The sequence below is a fragment of the Oncorhynchus clarkii genome, chromosome 27 (genome assembly GCF_045791955.1).
Source record: "Oncorhynchus clarkii lewisi isolate Uvic-CL-2024 chromosome 27, UVic_Ocla_1.0, whole genome shotgun sequence".
Taxonomy (NCBI): domain Eukaryota; kingdom Metazoa; phylum Chordata; class Actinopteri; order Salmoniformes; family Salmonidae; genus Oncorhynchus; species Oncorhynchus clarkii.
This window is the reverse complement of record NC_092173.1, coordinates 20,435,044-20,451,412: the sequence shown is the minus strand read 5'-3', so window position 1 is coordinate 20,451,412 and position 16,369 is coordinate 20,435,044. Positions and strand designations below refer to the sequence as shown.

The following is a 16,369-nucleotide window of genomic DNA, read 5'->3' as shown; positions in this document are numbered from 1 at the left end:
GGCAGAGATGTGCGGAGTAGACTGAGAGTTGCTGCTCCCTGGCTGTGTATGCTGTGAATGGACAGAAAATGAGTGGTCTCCTTGTCCTCAGGTCACTGTCAGGTCAAACTCCCTGTCCCGCCCTGTCCTCAACTAAAGTAATACAAGACCAACATCACATGAGTTGTTTATTAGTTTAGCTGTAGACAATGTTTTGTATATCTTCAACTGTCACAGAGGAAATGCGTCTGGTCGCAGGAAAATAAATCAACTGGTTCACATCCTCTTTTCTGTGTTCCAAAAGGGTTCTTCGGCTGTCCCTATAAGAGAACTCTTTTTGGGTCCAGGTAAAATAACCCTTTTGGGTTCCAGGTAGAAGAACTCTTTTGGGTTCCATGTAGAACCCTGTGGAAAGGTTCTACACAAAACCCAAAATAGTTATACCTAGAACCAAAAGGTTTCTACCTGGAACCAAAAAGGGTTATTTTTGGGTCCTAGATAGCATCTTTCTTTCAAAGAGTGTAAATGGAGCAGCAATTGAGAAATGTGGCAATAACTCACACACACCCACCCAGTAGAGACCCATGGGATGTTGTTCCTTTAAATATTTCATCCCTGGCCATTGCTGTGCCATGCAGGGAGGCAGGCAGGAAGATGTCAAGCTGCTGAGGAAACACCACAGCCCTCACATCTATTTAAGCTCTCGCCTCCAGTCATTGTCTCTCACCAACGGCAATCACTACACCAGACAGACAGACGGATGGAAATCTCAGGGTGCGTCCCGAACGGCACCCTATTCTCTACTGATCTAAAGTTGTGCACTATGTGGGGAATAAGGTGCCATTTGGGACTCAATCTCAGAACCCAGTCTGCCAGCACCCAGTCAACACATACCAATTAGTGGAAATATATACACAAACATTCTCACAGGCATATCAATGAAAAAGAGCTATGCAAAACAAAGTGACATTCTACCAAAGACAATATATGCAGCAGGGAGCTGAAAAATGTGTGCATTTGTCTCAAAGGATTCCCCCCGGAAAGACTGGCAGCTTTAAATGCGACATGAAAAGATCAGTCTCTGCACAGCCTGACACATACAGTACTGCCTACAATCACCCGAACAGAACAGAGAGATGCTGCTTCGGGTTCCTCCTCAAAATGGGGCAAAAACTCAAGATAGTCTGCAGATTCCTTTGGTCTTCACCTCGCCAAGGTCTTCATTACTTAACGGATGTGATTTAAAGAAGAGGATTCAAAGAGACGCCTCTTTAAGCTCATGTGTGATTGAAGACTTGCAGGCCGCCATCATCATCTGCTTTCAATGCAGCCAGCCACAGTAAGTACTGTAACTGTAGCTGATTTATTGAACGGGGCAAGATTGACAAGCAGGCAGCAGCTTATTCTGGAGGTAACAGCTTCCACATTCGTCTCATCTTCAATTCAGTTCCCTCTATTCCACAACCAGATAAAGGCACAGGAGCCCAATAATAAACAACAGCCATTAATTAGGTAAACAGATCATAGTGAGTCATCAAAAATCATTTTCCTTTCCACACTAATGCAATTCAAACCAGTCACTCTGGCATCTGTTTCATCTTTCTTTCTCTCTCCGCTGAATAGAGCTAGGGGCTTCAGGGTTCTTCAGGATGCTTCAGGGTTCTTCAGGGGCTTCAGGGTTCTTCAGGGTGCTTCAGGGTTATTCAGGGTGCTTCAGGGTTCTTCAGGGGCTTCAGGGTTCTTCAGGGGCTTCAGGGTTCTTCAGGGTTCTTCAGGGGCTTCAGGGTGCTTCAGGGTTCTTCAGGGTGCTTCAGGGTTCTTCAGGGGGCTTCAGGGGTAGATCAAGGTTATGAGTTTAGTATTCCACATGCCCTGAAAGGCTGGGAAATGTCAGTGGCATGCTAATTAACATCGCAACTTCTGCTTAAAGGCTACCTGCTCGATATCATTTCCAATTTAACCTTCAACAGAATTGGCAGCCTTGTTGTCTCTGGCCCGACGTCGCTGTTGATTCATTTGACTCCCAAGGCCGAGATCTGTGAATTGGAAATGGTCACTTGGGTATTCTGCCATGCCTCCTTAAAAATGACAAACATGCCTAAACGGTGCACTGTCATTCTGACTGTCAGACTAAATCGCTAGGGGGGTGAATTCACCTCAATAGAAATGCTTTCAAATAGAGCCCACATATCACAAGCTACTATTGCTTTATAACCATCATGATTCTCCACTGTGCTTCAGCTATACAGCTCAGCAACGGGGGGGCAGCGCTGAGACAATCTGGAAGGGATGAAAGGCCAATACAAACTGCTCTTCAATGCCAAACAGAAAGCAAACATCAAAATCAGAACATTTAAGAAATGTTAGAAATTTCCAGATTTTTACCCCCCTTGACGTGTCGTGTGATTGACTCACTTGGAGACGAGGGAGAAGGCCTCGGCACACACAGCCGGGCAGGCCACTAGCTTGATCATCACATGTTCTGCAGCGGCCTGGAAGTGTGCCCGAGCCACCTTCTCCAGCACGGAGGACAGCGTGGTGGCATCGCCAGCCTTGGTGCCAGGGTCTCCCCCTGCCGTATCCAGGATGTTCCCACCATGCATCACCAGCAGCAACACGTGGGTCTTACACTGGGTCTTCTGTAGAGTGGAGGAGAGGAAGAAGTAACCAATGAGGGGTAGGGAGGTAGAAAGTAGGAGGATGTGAGAGGAGAGGAGAGGAGAGAGAAGTGGATTAGTGGTATAAGCCAAGAGTCCTGGACCTGCATTCATATATACTATAGCTAACAGAGACACCTCATGAGCAGCCAGAGTAGTTATGCTGGTTATTTATATATCAGAGTTTATATTGTGAGTCCCCTACCTCCATGTCCTCTAACCCGTCAATGCTGCTCTGAGGGACACAGCGAGGACGCCCCAGGCGATACAGGCTCTCTACAGATTTAAGATAGGAGAGATGGAGAGAGAGAGAGAGAGAGAGAGAGCAAGAGAGGAAAAGAGAGAGAGGGAAAGAGAGGGAAAGAGAGAAATAAAGATCAAGAAATAGAGAGGAAGAAAGAGATAAAGACACAGAAAGGAGAGATTGCGAGAGGAAGAGAGTGAGAGAGATAAAGAAAGGAAAGACAGAGAGGAAGAGCGAGAGAAAGGAGTGAGAAATGATGGCGAGAGGGAGAAAAGTCATTACATAAGCCACTTCACACAGATGCACTGATAACGGAATGATTATTGATCTCAGGAGCTAACCAATTTCAGTATTACTAAAGCCTTAACTTTTCTCTTTATTCCTTCCATAACTGGGAGATGGGCCCCAAATACTGCACGCCCTTAAGCTCAACTCTCCTAAGCACATACTCCAGAAAAGTCAATACTGACTCATCACACAGAATCCTGCCATATCCAGACATATGGTTCTGTCACGATCACCGTAGCTGCCTGGCACTGTCATATTTTGGATCTTGGCTTGTCAGAAACAGTCGAAACAATGCAAATACACCTTGGGATGAGGAAGATGGAGGAAGGACGAAGGAGAGTTATGGTTATTTTCCCAACCACCTGTACGGTGTGTCTATCTGTGTTCCTGTGTGAAGTGTGGCAAGCCATTGGCTCCTGGCCAAACTCATTATCCTCCCTGAAGCCTCTGCATGCTCTGTCATCTTATTCCTGAGCTACTCTCCCTCCCTCCCTCCCTCCCTCCCTCCCTCCCTCCCTCCCTCCCTCCCTCCTTCTCTCTCCCCCTCTCTCCAGCTCTCTCTCTCGCCTCTGTGATTTACTCACTGCTTGTTTATCTGTTCTCCCCCGGCTGGTAGCATCTGCCAGGGGAGGCTTTCACACACTTACAACCTGTCAGTTCCCAGCCCACAGCCTGTCATCTCCCAGCATGTCAGTTCCCAGCCCACAGCCTGTCATCTCCCAGCATGTCAGTTCCCTGCCCACAGCCTGTCAGTTCCCAGCCCACAACCTGTCAGTTCCCAGCCCACAGCCTGTCAGCTCCCAGCCCACAACCTGTCAGTTCCCAGCCCACAGCCTGTCAGCTCCCAGCCCACAACCTGTCAGCTCCCTGCCCACAGCCTGTCAGCTCCCAGCCCACAGCCTGTCAGCTCCCAGCCTGTCAGTTCACAGCCCACAGCCTGTCAGCTCCCAGCCCACAGCCTGTCAGTTCCCAGCCCACAGCCTGTCATCTCCCAGCCCACAGTCTGTCAGTTCCCAGCCCACAGCCTGTCAGCTTCCAGCCCACAGCCTGTCAGTTCCCAGCCCACAGCCTGTCAGCTTCCAGCCCACAGCCTTTCCTACCCTGCCTGCCTGACATTCCTGCCTGTCTGTCTGCTTGCATGCCAGCCACTCTGTCTCGGCCACTTCTTGCCTCCTGCCTGCCTCCCCCTCCAACTTAACACTCAGGAGACCCACTGCACTATTCTGGTCAAAAGGTTAGCTACAGCAAATCAATTGAGAAGTTTCTTTGTAAGTGGGAGGTGGAATAACATTGGACCAGTACAGGGAGCACAGTACCAGATTAGTCACACATTTAAAATGAATGTGTGATCAGAGGTTCTCTGCATATTTACAAAGAAGTCTTTCTGCTACTTACGTAACATTAATTGCAACCAAAACAAACCTCTCAATTATTGAGTAGCATGGAGTAACAGAAAATGGGTTGAGTGAACCCAACACACAGTCCCTAGTGATCTTCAACTTGCTTTTAAATTGGTGAACTAATTTTCAATTAGGTACAACCCTGAAAGCTATGCTAAAATATAGCCTTGGTAGACAGGGGAGGCTTTTGTGTAAGTGTCAGTGGAAGCTACATACAGTACAAGCACAGCTGGTTGTAGACAGACAGAAGCCTACTTTACTATAAATAAGACATATTTTTTTAATGTTGAAGTGCATTGACGTAATCCTATTTGTGACAGGGAAGCTGAGTGGTGAAAAGCAGTTTCCTGTGGTCCTCTGTAAGCCTCTCCTGTAGCTTGACAGCCTAGCTAACAGCAGGGGATCCATCCAGGTTACCAAGAGAGTCTAACTCTCCCTCCCTCTTTCTTATACATTTTAACTTTCTTTTTATCTCTCCCTCACTCTCTCTCACAGCGCCGTCCCTCTCTCGTGTTGTGCCAATCAATATGTGCATTACAAGGCTCAGAGGCACATATGGTCACTGTCTGCCTCTCTCACTAAACTAATGCATTTGCCCAGAAAGCCCTCTCTAGACTCCTCCAAGTCAGGAGCTAAGGGTGCCAGAACTCAGAAGCAATGTCTGTTGTCACCACCACATCTCAACCACACTCTCAAAGCCGTCATATTCACTTCAGTTTCAGACTCTTGAGTCATTTAATAGTGCAGTAAAAAAAATGGACATTTGGTTTGTTTGCTAGTACTAAATGTGGACATTTTTCATTTAGTAAAATGCTGTATAATAAATTGAATCATGGAACTAGTGTTCTGTAGGACAACCATAACCAATATTAGTTTAATATTTAATAGTGTGAATAAACTGTAAACAAATAAGAATATGAGAGAGCGAGAGAGAGAGAGAGAGAGAGAGAGAGAGACAGACAGACAGACAGACAGACAGACAGACAGACAGACAGACAGACAGAGGGGAGAGGGGAGAGGGGAGAGGGGAGAGAGGAAGCAGTAGAAAAAGAGATCAGCAGGAAGAGAGAAACTGGGAGAGAGAGAGAAGCAACAGGGAGAAAGGATATTGGCAGTATGTCAGTTCTAGCTTGTGAAGGAAGGGTGAATTATTGATTCGCGTCCTGATCCCTCAGTGCCGTTCTGTCTTGGCCACTATGTCTTAGAATGTCATTCCTCCATACATTCAATGAAGGTATGTTATTGTCATTCCATGTCTCCTGTCCCTGCCAATTGCAGAGTACTCTTGCCCTACAACTACTGCCACACTGACAGATTTCTATCAGCTTAGAGGCAGCAGAGAGAGCGAGCGAGAGAGAAAGCGAGAGAGCGAGAGAGAGAGACTCCTAACGTTGCCAAGTTGCTGTGAGGCCAAAGACAGAAAGAGTGAGTTGACATAATACAGATTTCCAATAAAAAAGTTGTACACACTACAAAATATATTTCCCAAAATATCACCAACAGGGCTATGTGATGTCAGCTCCACTTAGACTGAGGGTTTGTGAACTGTGAGGCTAACTCTTAGAGAGGCCTCACTGGAGAGGTAGACCCTGAGAGAACCTAGCCAGAACAACACTTAAAGGTGAGCCCTGTTTGACGACTAAGGCACTTAGTGCTGGAGGGAATGTATGAATTCAATGTGACAACTCACTCATCGCATGCCAACACTGTTTTGTGTAGAGCACTAAGCACCTTAACTACATTCACTTAGCTTGGTCCAGCCAGGGAATGCTAGCTATGCACTAGCCTCCCAATACCACAGACAGACATCACAATAGAATCACAATCAATTCTAACAAAGTTAGATTCTTTAACGTGATTGCCAGTTTGCCACAGTCAATGAACTAGGTTACGTAACACATTTTCCAGAGCATGTCGTTGTTAATTAACCATATATTGAACGAGTACAAATTAGGAAAATGAGTGATGGATAGAAACGGTTAGGAACCAGTCTGGGTCTGCATCAGAAATGGCACCCTATGTGCACTGTCTACTCATGACTATGGCCCGCATAGGACTCTGGTCAAAAGTAGTGCACTATATTGAATAGGGTGCCATTTTGGACGCTGATCCTAATGAAAGCTTGTTTTCAGTATGATTTGACATGGAGCTGTGACCTATGACCTGGCCCTGGAACAGTGGAGGTATGCTAACATCCAGCTTCGTCTGTTCATTAGGGCTGGGAATGGCCATGGACCTCACTCTGTGATATTACACAATGCATCAAATCAATTCAAATGTTATTGGTCACATACACATGTTTAGCAGATGTTATTGCGAGTGTAGCAAAATGCTTACCTAACTCCAACAGTGCAGTAGTATCTAATAATTCTGCCGATTTGATATATATTGCGATTCTCACAATTTGATATGTATTGCGATTCGATACTGTGATCCAATAGCCCACATAGCCTAGGCTATAAACTCTATCGCTTGTTATCATTATCTCTGCTCTGCCTTTTTTTTTGACACACTTTTATTATTCCAGACAGAGGTCTTTGTCTCCCCAGCTATCATGCTTTGAGTATTTTATGTTTAAAGAGGGAAATAGCAATAAGGCAAAAATGGAAAAAGTAATTAAACAGGAATTAGCGTAAAAGGCAGATTGTGCCTGCTAGGGTAGCAGTGTATTTAAAAAAGGACTTGGCTGGCCAGGGGCGAGAATGATGCAATGAGGAGAATACAGATGAGGATTGAGAAGATGCTATTCCCACTACATTTGTACATGTCTGAGAGCAGCTAGCTACAGAGTGTAGGTAGGGCTAGAGAGAGCAGCTAGCTACAGTGTGTAGGTAGGGCTAGAGAGAGCAGCTAGCTAGAGGGTGTAGATAGGGCTAGAGAGAGCAGCTAGCTAGAGGGCGTAGATAGGGATAGAGAGAGCAGCTAGCTACAGGGTGTAGGTAGGGATAGAGAGAGCAGCTAGCTACAGGGTGTAGGTAGGGATAGAGAGAGCAGCTAGCTACAGGGTGTAGGTAGGGATAGAGAGCAGCTAGCTACAGGGTGTAGATAGGGCTAGAGAGAGCAGCTAGCTACAGAGTGTAGGTAGGGCTAGAGAGAGCAGCTAGCTACAGTGTGTAGGTAGGGCTAGAGAGAGCAGCTAGCTAGAGGGCGTAGGTAGGGATAGAGAGAGCAGCTAGCTACAGGGTGTAGGAAATGCTAGAGAGAGCGGCTAGCTACAGGGTGTAGGTTGGGATATAGAGAGCAGCTAGCTACAGGGTGTAGGTAGGGCTAGTGAGAGCAGCTAGCTACAGGGTGTAGGTAGGGCTAGAGAAAGCAGCTAGCTAGAGTAGACAGGGATAGAGAGAGCAGCTAGCTACGGAGTGTAGGTAGGGCTAGAGAGAGACAGAGATTGAGAGAGCAGCTGGCTACAACACTCCTCTCTCTCTCAGTCCCATCCCAGAACCTCAAATTGGCTGGGGTGATAAATATCATGTGTGGTGCCATCATGAGAAGGGTGTGGACTCTCTGTGGACCATTCAGCTTCCACGCTTAAGACTATTCCTTTAATTTTGGTCTTATCTAAAAATATATGTACGGCACCAGTCAGAAGTTTGGACACACCTACTCATTCAAGGGTTTATCTTTATTTTGACTATTTTCTACATTGTATAATAATAGTGAAGAAATAAAAACTATGTAATAACACATATGGAATCATGTAGTAACCAGAAAAGTGTTAAACAAATCAAAATATACTTTATATTTCACATTCTTCAAAGTAGCAACCCTTTGCCTTGATGACAGCTTTGCACACTCTTTTGTGGAGCGATAGGTAACGATGCTTCGAGGGTGACTGTTGTTGATGTGTGCAGAGGGTCCTTGGTTCGAGCCCAGGTTGGGGCAAGAGCTGTAAGCAATACTGTTACATTTAGTCATTTTACTTAGTCAACTTAAGTACTTCCTTAATGCAGTGGTGGAAAAAAGTATGTAATTGTCATACTTGAGTAAAAGTAAAGATACCTTAATAGAAAATTACTCAAGTAAAAGTGAAAGTCACCCAGTGAAATACTACTAGAGTAAAAGTCAAAGTATTTGGTTTTAAATATATTTAAGTATCAAAAGTAATTCTAAAAGTATAAATCATTTCAAATTCCTTATATTAGGCAAAACAGACCATTTTCTAGTTTTTAACGTTTACCTATAGCCAGGGGCACACTCCAACATAATTTACAAACAATGCATTTGTGTTTAGTGAGCCTGCCAGATCAGAGGCAGTAGAGATGTTCTCTTGGTAGGTGCTTGAAATGGACCCTTTTCCTATCCGGCTAAACATTAAAAATGTACTTTTGGGCCTCAGGGGAAATGTATGGAGTAAAAAGTACATGATTTTCTTTAGGAATGTAGCGAAGTAAAAGTTTAAGTTAAAATACAGATACCCCAAACAACTACTTAAGTAGTAATGACTTTACACCCCCGCCTTAGTGTTGACACAGTGATGTAAGCTAATGGTTCGCAAGCCTGGCAGCACTGAGCCACTGTGACAACAGCCAGATCACAATCCACTGTTTTCTTGTTTTCCATACACTCCATAACTCCCAAAATATCAGTTATGTAATTAAGCTATTTTAGGCTGAGACTATGCATCAATCACAGAGTGAAGTGGAAAAACATAGCGATCTAATGTAGTCACAGCTGCGTTGCAGAAATATGCTGATAAGACCTTGTTTATCCAGGTGGAGAGGTGGAGAGGCCTAAAGACATGAGACAGAACTATAATGTTAGAAAGATAGGAGGGCTCTGTTTGTGGCTTCGCTGGGCAGGCTGTGGAGGGGGAACAGAGGACTGCTACAGTACATTAGAAGCATGGATGCTGCAGAGAAGCCTGTCAGTGCTGTTATCCATTGCTGTGACTCTGTCATTGTAGAGAGCTGAGTGCTCATAGTGGGGGGTTTAAGATGGCTTTATTAATGTAGGAACAGATAGAGAGAGAAAATGAAGAAAGCAAGAAAAAGGGAAACGGAGCGAAATTGAAAGACAGAAACGTTGACAGAGGGACAGAGGGACTGAAAGAGTGGTAAAGAGTGGTAGAGGCAGAACATGACTAAGAGAGAGTGAGTTAGTGAAAGAGAAATTGAGAGATAGATACAAAGTAAAGTCAATGCCAGTGCTGGCTGCAGGGCCTGAGAATACTCTACATTCTCTTGTTTCTCAGGGAGGTTAGTCAGGCTGCGTTTGTGTGGCATAAAGCCTCTGGACTTATATTAAGGGTATGGAGTGTATATTAGTGTGAGGAGGCTGTTGTATTGGATTTACCCTTTGTCCACCATGTCTCCTAAACATCTGAACCAAGAGTTTGATTTCAGACCATTTCTTACATGAATATGTTACGTTGGTTTGTCTAGCCATCCAGGTCTCCAATTGGTAATATTGTACATATGCATATATTCAATTTTTTGTGAGTATCAATTTATTTGAGGTACGCAAGTTGTTATTGAAATAGGCACTGTAATTATATCTACAACAACTGCATGTCCTGCGCTTAATGGTTATATGGGTGGTATTCCAACAGCTTCCAGAGTAAGCTTTTCTACTGTTGCCTAGGTATTAACTAGGACTGATTTGTATGTAAATAATATTTTATGACCATATGTGCCTCTATGAATTATGATTGACTATACGCAAAAGGTGAATTTAAATGTTTTCACACCCACCATGTGTCATGTGTGTAATGGTCATGTGAGGTGAAATGTGTATATTTTGGGATGTGAGTCTGACCTGACGAAGATCTGTTTTGGATTGAAACGTTGTCAATAATGCAGTGAATTGGGAGCATAAACAGTGTGCGGGCCTTCAGGAATTGAGGCCGTGACAGATCTTAACTGTTGCACATTACTAGCCCAGGGTAACCATTGTTTTCTCCAAAACCATACTCCAACCTAGTCCAGTGAATTCACTTAAGCACTTAGCTATCCCTGTTCAGCTCAGCTCCTCATCCCTGCATGGGTAACCAGAATGATCAGCCATTGACGCCAATTAAACAGTAATCAAGTGAGTAAGTAAAAGAGCAGAGAGGAGCTGTCAGGGGCCTAGCTGGCATTCCCAACATACAAATCAATTCAATTGGTCGCAAACACATATTTAGCAGATGTTATTGCAGGTGTAGCAAAATTATTGTGTTCCTAGCTCCAATAGTGCAGTAGTATCTAACAATATACAACAATACACACAAATCTAAAAGTAAAAAAATGGAATTAAGAAATATAGAAATATTAGGACGAGCGATGTCGGAGTCCGGAGTATAAATAAATAAATAAATGCATACATAAATAAATAAATATATATATACACCTACTCATTCAAGGGTTTTTCTTCATTTTTTCATTTTTATTATTTTCTACACTGTAGAATACTAGTGAAGACGTCAACACTATGAAATAAAACATATGGAATCACTTAGTGATCAAAGTAGCCACCCTTTGCCTTGATGACAGCTTTGCACACTCTTGGCATTCTCTCAACCAGTGTCATGAGGTAGTCAGTCTTGAACTAGTTCCCACATATGCTGACCACTTGTTGGCTGCTTTTCCTTCAGTCTGCGGTCCAATTCACCCCAAACCATCTCAATTCGGTTAAAGTTGGGTGATTGTGGAGGCCAGATCATCTGATGCAGCACTCCATCACTCTCCTTCTTGGTCAAATAGCCCTTACACAGCCTGGAGGTGTGTTGGGTCATTGTCCTGTTGGAAAACAAATGATAGTCCCACTAAGCACAAACCAGATGGGATGGCGTATCGCTGCAGGATGCTGTGGTAGCCATGCTGGTTAAGTGAGCCCTGAATTATAAATACATCACTGACACAGTGGGAACCACACATGCGGAGATCATCCGTTCACCTACTCTGCGTCTCACAAAGACACGGCGGTTGGAACCAAAAATCTCAAATTTGGACTCATCAGACCAAAAGACATATTTCAACCGGTCTAATGTCCATTGCTCGTGTTTTGAGGCCCAAACAAGTCTCTTCTTCTTACTGGTGTACTTTAATAGTGGTTTCTTTGCAGCAATTCAACCATGAAGGCCTGATTCACACAGTCTCCTCTGAACAGTTGATGTTGAGATGTGTCTGTTACTTGAACTCTGTGAAGCATTTATTTTGGCTGCAATCTGAGGTGCAGTTAACTCGAATGAACTTATGCTCTGCAGCAGAGGTAACTCTGGGTCTTCCTTTCCTGTGGCGGTCCTCATGAGAGACAGTTTCATCATAGCACTTGATGGTTTTTGCGACTGAACTGGAAGAAACTTTCAAAGTTCTTGACGTTTTCCAGATTGACTGACCTTCTTAAAGTAATGATGGACTGTCGTTCACTTTGCTTATTTGAGCTGTTCTTGCCATAATATGGACTTGGTCTTTTACCAAATAGAGCTATGTTCTGTATACCACCCCTACCTTGTCACAACACAACTGATTAGCTGAAACGCATTAGGAAGGAAATAAATTCCACTAATTAACTTTAAACCAGGCACATCTGTTAATTGAAATGCATTTCAGGTGACTACCTCATTAAGCTGGTTGAGAGAATGCCAATAGTGTGTCATCAAAGCAAAAGGTGGCTACTTTGAATAATCCAAAATATAAAATAGATTTGGATTTGTTTAACACATTTTTGGTTACTACATGACTCCATGTGTTATTTCATAGTTTTGATGTCTTCTACAATGCAGAAAATAGTAAAAAAATAAATGAGTAGGTGTGTCCAAACTTTTGACGGGTACTGCATGTTTTCCTGCATGGTATTGCATTTTATGATGTTATAGCCAACCAAGAAATGTTCTCTGAGTACAATACAGTCAGAGAGATCAATCAGTAATCCTTGAGCTGGCAATGAATGGTTTCTCAGTGAAGCCTTGGAGAAGACAAAACTAATGAAGAGATTGCTGTGAATATGAACTATCTGACTTTGATCCTTCCTCAGACTTCAAAACTCACTCACTAACTTCAGCTCTGAAGTGCTGACAAGATTCACATCATTTGATTTATCATGTAAAGTGCATGTGATGTAATTAGTAATAGTGGTGGTTGTATGTCTCAAAAAACCAGTGGCGACCCGTCATTCAGGACAGGTGGGGCAGGCTTGCATGTTATTTTGGCATTAATACGTGTCACATATCAGTTTGCAAATAATGTAAAATATATATATATATTAACATTGGGTTAATAAAGTCGCATGGTGGGGCAGCCAGTGGAAAATACGGAGCGTAGGTGTTGGTGTGCTTCTACACCTGCATTGCTTGCTGTATGGGGTTTTAGGCTGGGTTTCTGTACAGCACTTTGAGATATCAGCTGATGTACGAAGGGCTATAAAAATAAATTTGATTTGATTTGGTAATGTTCTCTAGTTACGGAATTACAGTGGGGCAAAAAAGTACTTAGTCAGCCACCAATTGTGCAAGTTCTCCCACTTAAAAAGATGAGAATTTGTAATTTTTATCATAGGTACACTTCAACTATGACAGACAAAATGAGAAAAAAAATTCCAGAAAATCACATTGTAGGATTTTTAATGAATTTATTTGCAAATTATGGTGGAAAATAAATATTTGGTCACCTACAAACAAGCAAGATTTCTGTCTCTCACAGACCTGTAACAACTTCTTTAAGAAGCTCCTCTGTCCTCCACTCGTTACCTGTATTAATGGCACCTGTTGGAACTTGTTATCAGTATAAAAGACACCTGTCCACAACCTCAAACAGTCACACTCCAAACTCCACTATGGCCAAGACCAAAGAGCTGTCAAATGACACCAGAAACAAAATTGTAGACCTGCACCAGGCTGGGAAGACTGAATCTGCAATAGGTAAGCAGCTTGGTTTGAAGAAATCAACTGTGGGAGCAATTATTAGGAAATGGAAGACATACAAGACCACTGATAATCTCCCTCGATCTGGGGCTCCACGCAAGATCTCACCCGTGGGGTCAAAATGATCACAAGAACGGTGAGCAAAAATCCCAGAACCACACGGGGGGACCTAGTGAATGACCTGCAGAGAGCTGGGACCAAAGTAACAAAGCCTACCATCAGTAACACACTACGCCGCCAGGGACTCAAATCCTGCAGTGCCAGACGTGTCCCCCTGCTTAAGCCAGTACATCTCCAGGCCCGTCTGAAGTTTGCTAGAGAGCATTTGGATGATCCAGAAGAAGATTGGGAGAATGTCATATGGTCAGAGGAAACCAAAATCTAACTTTTTGGTAAAAACTAAACTCGTCATGTTTGGAGGACAAAGAATGCTGAGTTGCGTCCAAAGAACACCATACCTACTGTGAAGCATGGGGGTGGAAACATCATGCATTGGGGCTGTTTTTCTGCAAAGGCACCAGGACGACTGATCCGTGTAAAGGAAAGAATGAATGGGGCCATGTATCGGGAGATTTTGAGTGAAAACCTCCTTCCATCAGCAGGGGCATTGAAGATGAAACATGGCTGGGTCTTTCAGCATGACAATGATCCCAAACACACCGCCCGGGCAACGAAGGAGTGGCTTCGTAAGAAGCATTTCAAGGTCCTGGAGTGGCCTAGCCAGTCTCCAGATCTCAACCCCATAGAAAATCTTTGGAGGGAGTTGAAAGTCTGTGTTGCCCAGCAACAGCCCCAAAACATCACTGCTCTAGAGGAGATCTGCATGGAGGAATGGGCCAAAATACCAGCAACAGTGTGTGAAAACCTTGTGAAGACGTTTGACCTCTGTCATTGCCAACAATGCCTACTTATTTTCCACCATAATTTGCAAATAAATTCATTAAAAATCCTACAATGTGATTTTCTGGATTTTTTTTCTCGTTTTGTATGTCATAGTTGCAGTGTACCTATGATGAAAATTACAGGCCTCTCTCATCTTTTTAAGTGGGAGAACTTGCACAATTGGTGGCTGACTAAATACTTTTTTGCCCCACTGTATTAGCTCAGTGTTCTGTCACTCTTGGGGACACTACGTCACCACCAAGTCTAAGGGTAGAACTTGAAAATTCAAGCCCCTTGGGTTCTGCCATAGAGTTATATTAGAAGTGCCCATCCAAGAAGGCTCAAGGTCATTGGCCACAGATAAAATTACAGTAGCCTTGATTGGACTGATCATGTCAACATCATACTTTCAAAATCTTAGCTAGCAGTCATCATCACGAATCAAATTGACAATCTACTGGCAAATGCTTTTTAAACCTTTTCTTATGAAGAGAAATACGAAAAGAAATTACAGATAAAACATATCGGCGCTCATCGGCAATGTTGCGCCTTCGTCTGTGTGAGTGGACCATTTCAGTTTGTCAGTGATGTGTATGCCGATTTGTAGTAAAATTTGTTGATTGAGTTGGAGGCGTGCATGGCCACGCAGTCATGGGTGAACAGGGACTACAGGAGGGGGCTGAACGCACACCCTTGTGGGGCCCCAGTGTTGAGGATCAGCGAAGTGGAGATGTTGTTTCCTACCTTCCCCACCTGGGGGCGGCCGGTCAGAAAGTCCAGGACCTATTCGCACAGGGCGGGGTTGAGACCCAGGGTGTCAAGCTTAATGATGAGTTTGGAGGGTACTATGGTGTCGAATGCTGAGCTGTAGTCAATGAACAGCATTCTTACATTGGTATTCCTCTTGTCCAGACCTATTGGGGTGGTATGCAAATTGCAGTGGGTCTTGGGTGACAGGTAAGGTGGAGGTGATAGGATCCTTGACTAGTCTCTCAAAGCACTTCATGATGACAGCAGTGAGTGCTACGGGGCGACAGTCATTCAGTTGTTACCTCTGCCTTCTTGGTGACAGGAACAATGGTGGCCATCTTGAAGCATGTGGGGACAGCAGACTGGGATAGATTCAATATGTCCGTAAACACACCAGCCAGCTGGTCTGCACATGCTCTGAGGCCATGGCGAGGGATGCCGTCTGGGCCGGCAGCCTTGCAAGTGTTAACACGTCTAAATGTCTTACTCACATCGGCCCCGGAGAAGGAGAGCCCACAGTCCTTGGTAGCGGGCCATGTCGGTGGCAATGTGTTATCCTTAAAGCGGGCAAAGAAGGTGTTTAGTTTGTCTGGAAGCAAGGCGTCGGTGTCCGTGACGTTTTCTTTTTGTATTCCATGATTGTCTGTAGAGCCTGCCACATGCGTCTCGTGTCTGAGCCATTGAATTGTGACTCCACTTTGTCCCTATACTAACATTTCGCTTGTTTGATTGCCTTGCAGTGGGAAGAACTACTCTGTTTGTATTGAACCATATTCCCGGTTTTCTTTTTCATGGTTAACTGCGTTGTTTCTCGTTTTCAGTTTTGCGCCAATGCCGCCATCTATCCACAGTTTCTGGTTAGGGTAGGTTTTAATAGTCACAGTGGGTACAACATCTCCTATGCACTTCCTTATAAACTCACTCACTGAATCAGTGTATAAATCTATATTATTCTCTGAGGCTACCCGGAACATGTCCCAGTCCGCATGATCAAAACAATGTTGAAGGGTGGATTCCGATTGGTCAGACCAGCATTGAATGGTCCTTGTCACTGGTACATCCTGTTTGAGTTTTTGCCTATAGGAGGGGAGAAGCAAAATGGAGTCGTGGTCAGATTTGGAGGGCGGGGAAGGGCCTTGTATGCATCACGAAAGTAAGAGTAGGAGTGATCCAGTATTTTGCCAGCCCGGGTACTACAATCAATATGCTGATAGAATTTAGGTAGGCTTGTTTTAAAATTTGCTTTGTTAAAATCCCCAGCTACAATAAATGCAGCCTCAGGATATATGGTTTCCAGTTTGCATAGAGTCCAGTGGAGTTCCTTGAGGGC

The 16,369-nt window shown here is 44.1% G+C and overlaps 1 protein-coding gene across 2 annotated transcripts in view; it reads right to left on the bottom strand.

The window, feature by feature from the left end:
- The window catches only part of LOC139386179 (membrane-associated phosphatidylinositol transfer protein 3-like), a 118,280-nt gene that overhangs the window by 67,708 nt on the left and 34,203 nt on the right, over positions 1-16,369 (bottom strand). For both annotated transcript variants that reach the window (XM_071131650.1, XM_071131651.1), the window contains exons 4-5: positions 2,842-2,912; positions 2,395-2,618 (exon numbers count right to left, since the gene is read on the bottom strand). In XM_071131650.1, coding sequence (XP_070987751.1) covers positions 2,395-2,618; positions 2,842-2,912 — 295 coding nt within the window. The remainder of the gene's footprint in view (positions 1-2,394; positions 2,619-2,841; positions 2,913-16,369) is intronic.